Source organism: Polypterus senegalus, chromosome 3, assembly GCF_016835505.1.
Source record: "Polypterus senegalus isolate Bchr_013 chromosome 3, ASM1683550v1, whole genome shotgun sequence".
Taxonomy (NCBI): domain Eukaryota; kingdom Metazoa; phylum Chordata; class Cladistia; order Polypteriformes; family Polypteridae; genus Polypterus; species Polypterus senegalus.
Genome location: NC_053156.1, coordinates 14,276,943 through 14,290,224, shown reverse-complemented (window position 1 = coordinate 14,290,224; position 13,282 = coordinate 14,276,943). Strand labels below are relative to the sequence as shown.

Below are 13,282 nucleotides of genomic sequence, written 5' to 3'. Positions count from 1 at the left end.
AAAATCCGTACTGACCCCAACTCTCTCTTCTGTTTCTTTTTCCGGCCTGCGCCACCACCACCTACTCAACGCATCATGATGCTCCAACATTGATGGACTGAAAGCCAGAAGTCTACGTGACTATCATCATCAAGTCCTTCCATGAGAACCCTAAATACAAAGAGGACTATTTCATTTATGTTAGGTAGATCGCCCAGTCCCCTCTGGGCAGTCTCATGGTCTGGAATCCCTGCAGATTTTATTTTTTTTTCTCCAGCCATCTGGAGTTTTTTTTGTCCACCCTGGCCATCGGACCTTATTTATTCTATGTTAATTAATGTGGACTTATTTTTATTTTTTACTGTGTCTTCTATTTTTCTATTCTTCATTTTGTAAAGCACTTTGAGCTACATTTTGTTTTGTATAAAAATGTGCTATATAAATGATGTTGTTGTTGTAGGTAGTAGTGCTCTCTCTCAGTGTAAAGCAAGAGTAAGAATTAAAGCATGCCACACTCATGCATACAGGACTAATGCAACTGAAACACGGACACACCTTTAATAAGACAAAGCTAAGTTTGAACAATCAGAAGTCAGTTTACCTGTGAAGAATGCAAACCCACAAAGGATTGCAAGTCTCTTCTTCTCCGTTTCAAGACTGTGTGGAGTCATTGCCAGCCAAATCATCATGCCTATTGAGCCTAAAAAGGAGAGTAGGCCACCCTACAAAATTAAACACAGCTCAATGAATATCAAGAAAAATAACTGATAAATACAAACACAAATTATCTGAAAAAAAAAAAAAAAAAAAGAGAGTAGCTAAAATCCTTAATGGCTAAACGGCATTCATTCACTTTAATTTAGTGGAGTATGATTCACACACAAACCTATACTTATGTGTAGACTGCAAAGTGGCAGCCATGTTTTCAAGCAGGACCAGAAAACTATACTATTGGTTAACAATGGGAAAAACAAATACCTGATGGAAAAAAAAAGGTGATCTATAACACAAACAAAAGACTTTGGTAATGAAAGACCAAAATTATTCCACATCTGTACATTCCTGCCAAGGTAAAAGGTATTCCTTATAAAAGTTGTTCACAAGTTTTATAGCCATGCCTATTTTTGCTCGAAAAACCCATCATGTCTGAAATATTTCCAAGTGATCTTATTAGCCCTGCAGTCATTTAAAGTCATCTATAATTACATACACGAATTGCACGATGCACATTCACATACGTTCACGATATAGTTATGAAGTGCAGAAACTGTTTTATGTATTTGCCTACAGTGCTTTGAAGATTGCAGGTCTGAATTTCCTCACTGGATTAATGAAGTTGTAATTTCTGTTCAAATTTCCTGGAAAGCTATGCAAAGATTAGAACAGACACTTTCAGTTTCTACAGAGACACAGTAGCTTCTGTTTATTTTATCTTCTAGACAGCATTCATGATTAGAAACCAATTACTGTCATTAATGATGTATTTTTATTTTTTTTTTGTTTACTAAGAAACATTTAACAAACAAGAAAAACAATTCAGCCCATTTAGTTAGGTAATGGTCATGATATCCCAACAGCTTATCTAGATTGTTCTTAGAGGTTGTCAATTTCAGGTCCAACTCCATGTCTCTGTAGTTTGTTCCAATGTCCCACAACTGTTTGTATAAAGAAGTGCTTCCAGGCTACTCTTAAACAACTGAATCCAGGATAATGGAAAACAAAAGTTAATTTTGGCCCATTTAACGTGTTTGAGCTCATAATTAAGCATCTGCTTCAATACAATGTTTGGAATGATGTAAAAATATTCAGGAACTAAAAAGAATCAATATCCTTTTGTTCACATTTCCAATAATTTAATAATACTCCACAATATCAGAAATACCTGCTGTAGCAACTAACAGAACTTAATGATGTGTTTCATTAATAGCAAAAATGCTGTAGAACTTTGGCTGGAGTGTGCACATCAGCAGGGAAGGACTGTAAATGCATATCCAATAAATGAGTTTTAAACTTCTTTAATGCCTCAGGTTAATTTTCTCCATGTCTGTATCACAGTTAGTGTTGCATTTTCCTTTTCTGTGCCGTTCTCTAACCACGTGAAAAGTGACATTTTTTTCTACTGAACTGTGAAGGCAACCAAATCAATTTCTTCTGAAAAATCTTCTTGAAAGAGCTAAAGGATACTTTTATTTTCATGAAACTGGAATCTAGAGTTTCACAGGTGGTCATCTTTATTATCCAAAGAATGTAACTGTGGTATGGAAATTAAATGTAAAATATAAAAGACTGCACTATTAACTTGGAAGACATGAGCAACATACAATAAACCAGATGATGCCAGCTGATATTTTTATGCCAAGGAACTAGATGGTTCCACGATATTACTGACTTGCTATGCGTGTTGAACAATTATCCTTAAATAGTAAACAAGGGTTTCAAAAGAATACAATGGTCAGAGAATCAACATACAACCCAGCCACATTTTCTAAAATACAAGATGAATGCAGATGAATGGTCAATTAGAATCAAATCATACCTGAAGTAACCTCGTGAAAACATGCACATAGGCTCCAACTCCCGCTACCAGCATGCAGATTGTCAGACTGGAGTAGACATTTTTCAGATGTTGCTGGGTGGAGCGAGATCTACAAGAGTAACGATATAAAAGAGAAGCGACTGTATATGTTAACAGAACAGGATTTGAAATAGCCAGGACATCTTTGATAGAGGACACAGCTAAGCATAGCTCATCTACAGAACTGCAAAACTCAAAACATGGACATGGTGTGTACCTGTTCAGCAGGAACCTGTAATCCTCATTTTAAAATTGCCTTTATTAATACTAAAATATCATTTTACCTTGCTTACTAACATCAAAACTACATTATGCTTAACCTGTATATCTGCAAACACCTGAGGTGGCTGGTGGAAAAACATATTTGCCTAGATTTTTAAATATGCAGATTTATATGGAAACACTACACCCTGTTTGGATTCTATTTTAATATCTGCATGGCTCCCTCAGCATGTCACTTTTATAAAAGTATCGAAAGTTGGACTGCAAAAAAATGTAAGTAATAAAGCCATGCAAAATGTAATAAAAAGTACAACAGAGCCAAAAAAAAAAAAAAATAATTAAAAAAATCAAATATAAAAGTATAATACAAAGGCGGTGGTCAGTAACTAAGATGCCATTCAGCAGAAACAGGGAAACTACAATGGATTTGATAAACTCGGTCAGCCATCAGTATTAATGTGAATATCAACTCATTAAATGAAACCTTTAAAAAAATACTTACATTTGTGAAAACTTCATCAAAGCATCGAAGTTGATATTTCGGTCAAACACATTCATCTTTGCTTGTTAAGTGACTGTCTCCCTTCTTTCTGGGTATTTTCTTTAAGTGCCTACAAGACAAAAGAAAATTTAAGCTTGTATTGCTGATTAGGAACACAAAAAATTTAATTGAACAGTAGGCTTTTATAAAACAAATTTCTTAAGACAGCTTACACTCCACAGCTTTATACCATTCCAATAAATATTAGTCTTTCCAAATACGTACTGTAGCTTTTAAACTATCAAAACTAAATGGCAAAACTAAAACCCTATTCCACTGGCCACTGACCTCCTTGTCAAAAGCACAGAAAATTGATATAAGGTGGACAGTTTTAAATAAGAAACCAAAACCAACACACAAAGCTACCCCTTTATTGGTTTTCACACATCGTCAGCTCACAGTCGTAACCTACTTTATAAGCGGAAATGAATGTGGACGTAGAGGTGGTCCATTCCTACAAATACTTGGGGGTCCACATTAATGACAGGGTGGACTTGTCTTGAAACTCAGGGAACTACGTATAAAAGTGCAGAGCAGGCTGTTTTATCTTAAGAGATTGCATTTCTTTAATGTGGGAAGTGACAAACTTTGCATCTTCTAGAACTCTGTGAAGTCCAGTGTGGTGTGGTCTGGTGTGCTGGGCTGGAAACATCAACTCAAAAAGAGGCCCACCAAATCAACAAGCAAATTAAAAGGGAAAGCTCAGTTATAGGACACACTCTGGACCCCCTGGGAGGTAGTAGTGGGGGGGAGAGAGCATAAAGACAAAACTTGAGTGTCATTACGAACAATGCTCAGCCAATTAATTATTCAGCAGAAGTGTGTCAAGAAACAGGACGGGGGGATCCTTTATACCAACAGCAATACATCTGCATAAGGCCTCGCTGTGACTGTAGCAGCCAAGTCAGAAGTTCGTTCTTTTCAACTTTCTTGCTTTTTAGTTATTCTGGTGTGTGTTCAGACTATAGGGAGTGTGTATGTGTTTGTGGATATTTATCTACCTATTTAGGTATTTAAAGAGCTTCTTAAAAAACTGAAATCTCCCCCATTGGAACAAAAAATAAAAAAAATTCTATATAAATTCTTAGTAATTCTATTTAAATATAACCAGCACTTAAAATGACTGGTAGAATGGGAATTTTTTAGTACATATTGAAACAACTTCATCTGAGTAATGAATACCACAAGGGTTTAGCCTGTTCTAGTAATTTACATACATCACATAACTGCAAACCTTTGAATGTTACTTTCACAATCAACATGTTTCTAGATATAATTAAACTTAGAATACTGTAGGAAATGAGGCTTTTGAATAATCTATATTCCTTGTTTGAATATTTGGATAAACATTACAATAAAGTACAAAATAAAACACAGATGCACTAGGCACAAACGGCATCCTGCACTGGTGGACTAGAAAGCAGATCTGTGCATATACATCACTAAAACTACTCCAGTGTGTGTACAAGCACCCCATGGATATAAAGTAGAGTTCAACATTGGAGTGCTGACAAGAAAGGTTGTTTTATTCTCTTAGATAAAGCCCTAATGAGTCTGTCAGTACATGGAGGGCCTTTAACTGCACTCTCCACCAATTACTAGGTTAATCTTAATATCCCCTGCACTCTCACACCTCAATTAAAGCAAAGTCTGTCATTCACCTTTTGTAGCAATGTAAAGTCAAAGAACAAAATCAAGGAACCAAACCTCAAATTAATTTAGAAAAATCTGTTAAATTAAATGGAGCAGCAAGAAATGAAATAGTTGACCATAATTAACCCAGTAAACCTTAGCTACTCCAGAGCACTTGTACCTCAAGTTACTTTGGATTTTTAATCCAACTACACAGTAGGGGTGCTGCAATACTGGCAAAAATATGTATCTTGGTATTTTCTGGGACTTTCAAGATAATGATGATTAGACAAGTGTTTGCATCCTTTAAAAACATGTTTGTAAAAGTCTTATTGATCTTGTGTGGTCTTGTTAATAGGATATTAACTGCAGCTCTCTAATGACACACTATGGGTACTCCAGTCACCATAAAAAAACCTCACACTGTTCCATTCCACCCGAGCTAGTGTGGTGCGGAGGTGTCACCCATTGCAAAGCTGCACTTGGGTCCTAATCTGGGAACCTGAGGTGGTTTATCATGTGGCGAGTGCAGCAACAAGGTGTTATCAGCACCTGCTCCTAACCTCCCTCTCGCTAATGAAGTTAATGGAAACAAGAGTTAAGGGACAGCAGGTCTTATTTACTTAAAACTGAAGTAAAACAAAAAACATTACTGAGATCAAAAGTATGAGTAAAACTTTTCCAAGTGGCCTACAGGATTTACACAAAAGACCAACAAACCTGTTACAATAAGAACATTTTAAAAAGATACTAAATGTAAGCAAGATATGAATCCAAAAGGGAAAAAAATAACTATAATTGAACTACAGGGCATGAACATTACAGTCTAGATCAGGGGTCCTCAATCACGGTCCTGGAGAGCCGCAGTGGCTGCAGGTTTTTGCTCCAACCCAGTTGCTTAATAAAAAGCACTGATTGCTAAAGTAACACTTCTGCTTCACTTTAGTGATTTTGAGCCCTTATTGCTTAATTTTGTCTTAAAACAGCTCTTTTAATTGCTCCTTATTATCAATAACATGCAAATGACAAGAGAGAGCAGCATTTCTCCATTTAGCTTATTACATTTACACTTGTGTGTAATTATCTGCACTATTGGGTTTAATTAAATACTTGGAAGAAAAATGAAGAGAAAAAAGTGGAGGACTGAGAATTACTCGTCCATTTTAGCCTTCAAATCATTTGCATGATAGAAAGGGAAAGAAAATCTAGGATATGAGAATGACCTGACATAGCAGAGTTAATTTAATTTCATAGCTGGTTAGTGCTTTATTGGCAAGAACTGCTTTCTAATTAAGCAACCAGGTCAGAACAAAAACCTGCAGCCACTGCGGCTCTCCAGGACTGGGATTGAGGACCCCTGGTCTAGATAAACAAACTGCTCTGCTGTAAGGTGAATGGTGCGACATATAAGCAAGAACAAAAATTTAACATCCTGCACTATAGTGTACAAATCCAAAGTTCTGTCAAATACTGCATGAGGTAGTGAATGGGGGGGACCTATGGCATTTGTAATCCAGTTCTGTCATATATTGCACAAAGATAAACCTGTAACATTTTTAAACATATTACTAACTTCATGTTTTATCCAGTATTGCACACAGATATTATAAAAAATAAAAATTGTAAAATTCTACTGAGGAAACTGTCCACAGCATCAGGGCTTTAGCTCAGCACGGTTAATAATAATTCTTTGCATTTATATAGCACTTTTTCTCACTACTCAAAGCACTCAGCAAATGCAGGTTAAGGGCCTTGCTTCAAAAGCTCAACAGAGCAGAGTCCCTTTATAGTATTTACATCATTCAAACCCGCAAACTTTCGATTACTGGTGCAGATCCCTTGCCTCAGAGCCACCACTCCGCCATTTATTATGTTATAACATTGCCTCCGGTGCTGAAAGCCCCCTCATAAGGGCAGCTTGAGGCAGGGAAAAACAGGTACTTTTTTTGCAAGTTTCCCCAGTTTGGGGAAATGTACTTCTTTTTTACATTATCCACCACTCAAGTGGTTTACATCACTGTCCACATCAGGTATCACCAAGTTGCTCTTGATTTCTTTTTCATTGCTAGTGTGCAGAAACTCTCCGATTTTTTTTTTTTTTGAAAAAGCTGCTAAGATTTTTTGCTCCCTCCGTTGTATCATCACTTGTTCCAACTTCTGCAGCCAGAGGGGCCGGAATCAACCGAGACAAAGAGGCAGGAGGGATCTGGGAGTGTTTTAAATAAAAAATGGGGAAAAAAAAGTGCTTTGGAATCGTGGACCCCCAACCAAGGCAGCTTGTGAAACAAAAAAATGCCAGACAGGAATATGCTTCTTATGGAAATAAATGTAATCCATTTGAACGAATTACATAATTAGTAAATTTGCTAATTTCACTTAAATTAGCATTTCATAGAAGAAAAACAGTTTTCGCCATGCCAGCTTTGTAAGCCTGGACTAATTTTTCTCTTACTTTATTACCTGCAGCGGTTTCAACTACGTTAAGTTACACTTGTCTCAATAACAGGAAAAAAAAGGTAATTGATCTCGACACAAAAATGAAGGTGATCAAGCAGTATGAGGTAAGAAATAAAGTGAAAGCGATCCCCCATGAATTTAAGTTATTCCATTGTAACTGGTGTTTACTGCATGTGCTGTACTGCTGTGCTTGGGCTTTGAATCTGGTTATCCTCCGGAGCTTCTGCGTTGTGACTCACGATATGCCACTGTGTGCAAACCACCATGAAGGGGTTATGAAACCACACTGAAATGCTTTACATGTTAATGTTTATTATTAACTGGCTAGAATGTTAACACAGAAAACATCTAAGTGCTCAGACTTTGCCAGTAATTCTTCCTCTCGCAGTTAAAACAATTAACATCGGGAGAGGCACACATGGATGATGTAACATTAAACCGAAGAGGTGTGTTTTTGGTTGTTTTTTGCAAAGCAAATGACATACTTGATAATTTCAGTTCGCACTTTGTTGTCGGCGACTATACATAATCGCACAATCCTACTACAAAGACAATGAAACGACTGAAGAAAAGTGAATAACTAGACCTCTTTAAATTATTTATAGATCAGCAAGCTAGAGAGTTCACTCATGTGTTCTGGTGTTTTCAACTGGCACCAACAGCATTATTCACCTCTAAAGAAAGGTCTTCAGTTTGGATGAACCTCAGTAACTGCATGTCCTTGTTCTCAGAAAGTTGACACAAAACAGGATGAAAGCACACTTGCTCTTATCACTTGTAATCCTGCGCAATACATGCTCACCTTAATCAGAAGTCAAATTTACAATGGCAGATCAAGATACAAGTTCACCAGGAGTTAATGTCAGTAAATGTAAAGTATTACACATATGAAATAAAAATGTTAGGTTTGAATACACAATGGCCGGTTTTTTGGAAAAACGAGAGTTCACCTTATGAGAAGGACTTAAGAGTTGTAGTGGACTCTAAGCTATCGACTTCCAGACAGTGTTCAGAAAGAATTAAGGCGGCTAGCAGACTGTCAGGTTATATAGTGCCTTGATGTGTGCAGTACAAGTCACAGGAGGTTCTGCTCAAGCTTTATAACACACTGGTGAGGCGTCATCTGGAGTCCTGTGTGCAGTTTGGGTCTCCAGGCTCAACAAAGGACATAGCAGCACTAAAAAAGGGCTGGAGAAGAGCAAAAAGGCGGAGGTCAGGGCTTTATGGGATGAATTACGGGGATGGATTAAAAGAGCTGAGCCTTTACAGTTTAAGCAAAAGAAGAGGCGACATGACTGAAGCGTTTCAAATTAAGAAGGGAATCCGTCCAGTGGTTTGAGACTTATTTTAAAATGAGTTCATCAAGAACAAGGGGACACAGCTGGAAACTTCTGAAGGGTAAATTTCACACAAACATTAGGAAGTTTTTCTTTACACAAAGAAAGAGAGACACTTGGAATAAGCGACCAAGTAGTGTGGTAGACAGTAAGACTTTAGGGACTTTCAAAACTCGACTTGATGTTTTTCTGGAAGAAATAAGTGGGGGAGGACTGGCGAGCTTTGTTGGGCTGAATGGCCTGTTCTCTTCTAGATTGTTCTAATGCAAGTTTCACTGAAGCTGGAAGACCATACTATGCTGGGCCATGTAGCTAAAATTAAAGGAAGCCTCCATAGACTGGCCAGTAAATCAAAACAGCCGAGCACTTTGGTATCTATCAGGCAACAGCATAACACTTTCTATCTGAAATTAATACAATCATTTGATGTAAATCAATACAGAAATCTTTCCTGCTTGTTTCTTCATTCTTTTGGCAACAAGTTTAGTCAAATAGACTACTATTGAATATGCAAAAACGCATACATACATACATACACTCAAACACACACTCCCCACACGGAGCAGCAGTCCCATCTCCTCTCATTCACTGTGCTTCTTTTCAAAACTTTTCACTTTCAACATAAAACCAAATCGATGAGCTGCTATATTACATAAAAATGAAAGATCAAATAGTAACAATAAAAACAAGTACAAATTGCAGTACATCTGAATGTAACTTAATTGTTTTGAGTGCTTCACGCATGTTCATGCCACACGTGCTTGCTGGCATTGCTTCCTTTTCATATTGGTTTGTTCATGGTACATCTTCAAAAGACTGAACAATTAATGACTCGTGAAAAGACGGCTTAAAGGAAGCAGTCTACAGACTACTGTGGCACCATTCACAAAATTGGCGATTCTCTATGTGCATTAAATAGATACACAAAGTTCACACAAGGTGTTTCTGAAGATATTGGCGCTCAGTAGAATCCAGAGTCCGCTTTGATTAGTGTGGGGACATTATGGTGCGATTGTTTCTTTACCCTTTGTACTTGCATACCTTTGCCTGTTTGTCCGTGCCACAGTCACGCCTGTCATCAATGTGCAAGCGTAGCCACTTCGTCTGCTTTTTGCTTCTGAAGTCTGCATTATTAGCTCACATGTGTATTAAATGTTCTTTTTGTTTTAGCAGGGTTCTTTCTTTTTTGAAAGTGGACAGTAACATTTATTGAAACACTTTCTGAAAGTGTAATTTTTATAATTACCACTCTTATTTAAACTTCACCTGTTTGTTGTCTGGTACAAATCTTGAAATTGATATTTAATCCACTTCCTATTGTCCAAATGACTGGAAATTTTGCATACTTACTTCCGATGACAAAAAATGAATCAATCGGTTTCACTAATTGATCAATTAATCCATGTTAAGAAATGAAATTTTCTTATGAAGAACAGTTAAAGTGTTAAAATATTGATTACAAAATTATACTAAAACAAACCCAAGACTAAAAAGTTGAAAGAAAAAAAAAAAATAATAATTTATATATATACACACACACACACACACACACAGTGGTGTGAAAAACTATTTGCCCCCTTCCTGATTTCTTATTCTTTTGCATGTTTGTCACACAAAATGTTTCTGATCATCAAACACATTTAACCATTAGTCAAATATAACACAAGTAAACACAAAATGCAGTTTTTAAATGATGGTTTTTATTTATTATTTAGGGAGAAAAAAAATCCAAACCTACATGGCCCTGTGTGAAAAGTAATTGCCCCCTGAACCTAATAACTGGTTGGGCCACCCTTAGCAGCAATAACTGCAATCAAGCGTTTGCGATAACTTGCAATGAGTCTTTTACACGCTCTGGAGGAATTTTGGCCCACTCATCTTTGCAGAATTGTTGTAATTCAGCTTTATTTGAGGGTTTTCTAGCATGAACCGCCTTTTTAAGGTCATGCCATAGCATCTCAATTGGATTCAGGTCAGGACTTTGACTAGGCCACTCCAAAGTCTTCATTTAGTTTTTCTTCAGCCATTCAGAGGTGGATTTGCTGGTGTGTTTTGGGTCATTGTCCTGTTGCAGCACCCAAGATCGCTTCAGCTTGAGTTGACGAACAGATGGCGGACATTCTCCTTCAGGATTTTTTGGTAGACAGTAGAATTCATGGTTCCATCTATCACAGCAAGCCTTCCAGGTCCTGAAGCAGCAAAACAACCCCAGATCATCACACTACCACCACCATATTTTACTGTTGGTATGATGTTCTTTTCTGAAATGCTGTGTTCCTTTTACGCCAGATGTAACGGGACATTTGCCTTCCAAAAGTTCAACTTTTGTCTCATCAGTCCACAAGGTATTTTCCCGAAAGTCTTGGCAATCATTGAGATGTTTCTTAGCAAAACTGAGACGAGCCCTAATGTTCTTTTTGCTTAACAGTGGTTTGCGTCTTGGAAATCTGCCATGCAGGCTGTTTTTGCCCAGTCTCTTTCTTATGGTGGAGTCGTGAACACTGACCTTAATTGAGGCAAGTGAGGCCTGCAGTTCTTTAGACGTTGTCCTGGGGTCTTTGTGAGCTCTCGGATGAGTCGTCTCTGCGCTCTTGGGGTAATTTTGGTCGGCCGGCCACTCCTAGGAAGGTTCACCACTGTTCCATGTTTTTGCCATTTGAGGATAATGGCTCTCATTGTGGTTCGCTGGAGTCCCAAAGCTTTAGAAATGGCTTTATAACCTTTACCAGACTGATAGATCTCAATGACTTCTGTTCTCATTTGTTCCTGAATTTCTCTGGATCTTGGCATGATGTCTAGCTTTTGAGGTGCTTTTGGTCTACTTCTCTGTGTCAGGCAGCTCCTATTGAAGTGATTTCTTGATTGAAACAAGTGAGGCAGTAATCAGGCCTGGGGGTGGCTACGGAAATTGAACTCAGGTGTGATACACCACAGTTAGGTTATTTTTAACAAGGGGCAATTACTTTTCACACAGGGCCATGTAGGTTTGGATTTTTTCTCCTAAATAATAAAACCATCATTTAGAAACTGCATTTTGTGCTTACTTGTGTTATATTTGACTAATGGTTAAATGTGTTTGATGATCAGAAACATTTTGTGTGACAAACATGCAAAAGAATAAGAAATCAGGAAGGGGCAAATAGTTTTTCACACCACTGTGTGTGTGTGTGTATATATATATATATATATATATATATATATATATATATACACACACATACATACATACATACATACATACATACACACACACACACTTTAAAAACACGCTTATATTAAGTTAAAAAGTGTACTAAAAGTAAAGAATTAGTCTCTCATACATCACTCAAAAGAAAAGCGTGGGCACTTTTCATCAATCAACATTCAAAAAACATTTCTTAATATCCTATAGAGCTGAAGCTTTGAGTTGCCAAGTGGCAGCCAAGAAACTTGAAGGAATCCCTCCCGAGATGTGGGCAAACCTGGTGATCAACTGCAAGAAACGTCTTACCGCTGTGCTTGCCAACAAGGGTTTCTCCACAACAAGTACAAAGTCATGTATTGCTTGGATATCAAATCCTTATTTTTCTCAATGACATGCAAATCAATTTAAAACTTATGTAATGCGTTTTTTCTTGATTTTTGGTTGATATTCTGTCTCTTTCCATTAAAATGAAACTACCATAAAAATGAACGACTGCTCATTTCTGTGAAGTGAGCAAACATACAAATTCAGCAGAGATCAGGTAATTATTTCCCCCACTGTAAGAACTTTGTACAAAGACATCTGAATGACTATACCACTAAAATAAATGTAATCATCCACACTCGTCTTTGACCTTAAAACATTTACTCAGGCAGTTTCCCCTACCTAATATATTGGGTGTTGCCCTGATAATAAATTTTCATAATTCTGCTCATGTGATGGCGAGTTACCTTTGAAAATGTTTAGAAAGGCCAGTTTGAGGCCACATTAATCTGTGCTACATGTTATTTGATGGTCTTAGGAAAATGCATCAATGGCAGAAGCTTGAGAACAAGCACACTATCTACAAAAAGTGTAATTACTTTTAAACTACTGCGACATTTCAGTGCTTGCACACAGCTGCACTACCCTTAAAGACACACATTTTGACTTTTGAATGGGTGCCAATCTCAGAGGCTATTGAACAAGTGCAAGAAGAGTTATCTTTATATAGTTTACCTCTATTTTGTGTGTATATATAATGCTGTTGAAAAATTCTGTATTTAAGCTAAATATGACTCATAACATTTGTTTTATTTTGCCGGTTTTTATTTTAGAATTAAGATAATGACTCCTAACTTGAGGGCTAACAGTACATGTGGGAAATGTTTTGTAACTGAAAATAGCAGGCAGGTGCAGATGAGCTCATTAGAATAGCTCAGCAGTTAATATTCAGGAGATTGTTCTCCAGGAAGTAGATTCATTTCTGAGGTATATGCAACATAGACATGGAAGAAACGGGAATTATGGGGAAAATAAGAATAAATTGTTAAAGAGTGTCATTGTTTATTAGAATGTGTATGATCAAACTTAGA

The 13,282-nt window shown here is 37.1% G+C and overlaps 1 protein-coding gene across 1 annotated transcript in view; it reads right to left on the bottom strand.

Moving 5' to 3' along the window:
- Positions 1-13,282, bottom strand: part of tegt (testis enhanced gene transcript (BAX inhibitor 1)) — a 40,906-nt gene that overhangs the window by 9,203 nt on the left and 18,421 nt on the right. The window contains exons 2-4 of the mRNA XM_039746658.1: positions 3,279-3,387; positions 2,516-2,624; positions 581-701 (exon numbers count right to left, since the gene is read on the bottom strand). Coding sequence (XP_039602592.1) covers positions 581-701; positions 2,516-2,624; positions 3,279-3,334 — 286 coding nt within the window. The 5' untranslated portion in view covers positions 3,335-3,387. The remainder of the gene's footprint in view (positions 1-580; positions 702-2,515; positions 2,625-3,278; positions 3,388-13,282) is intronic.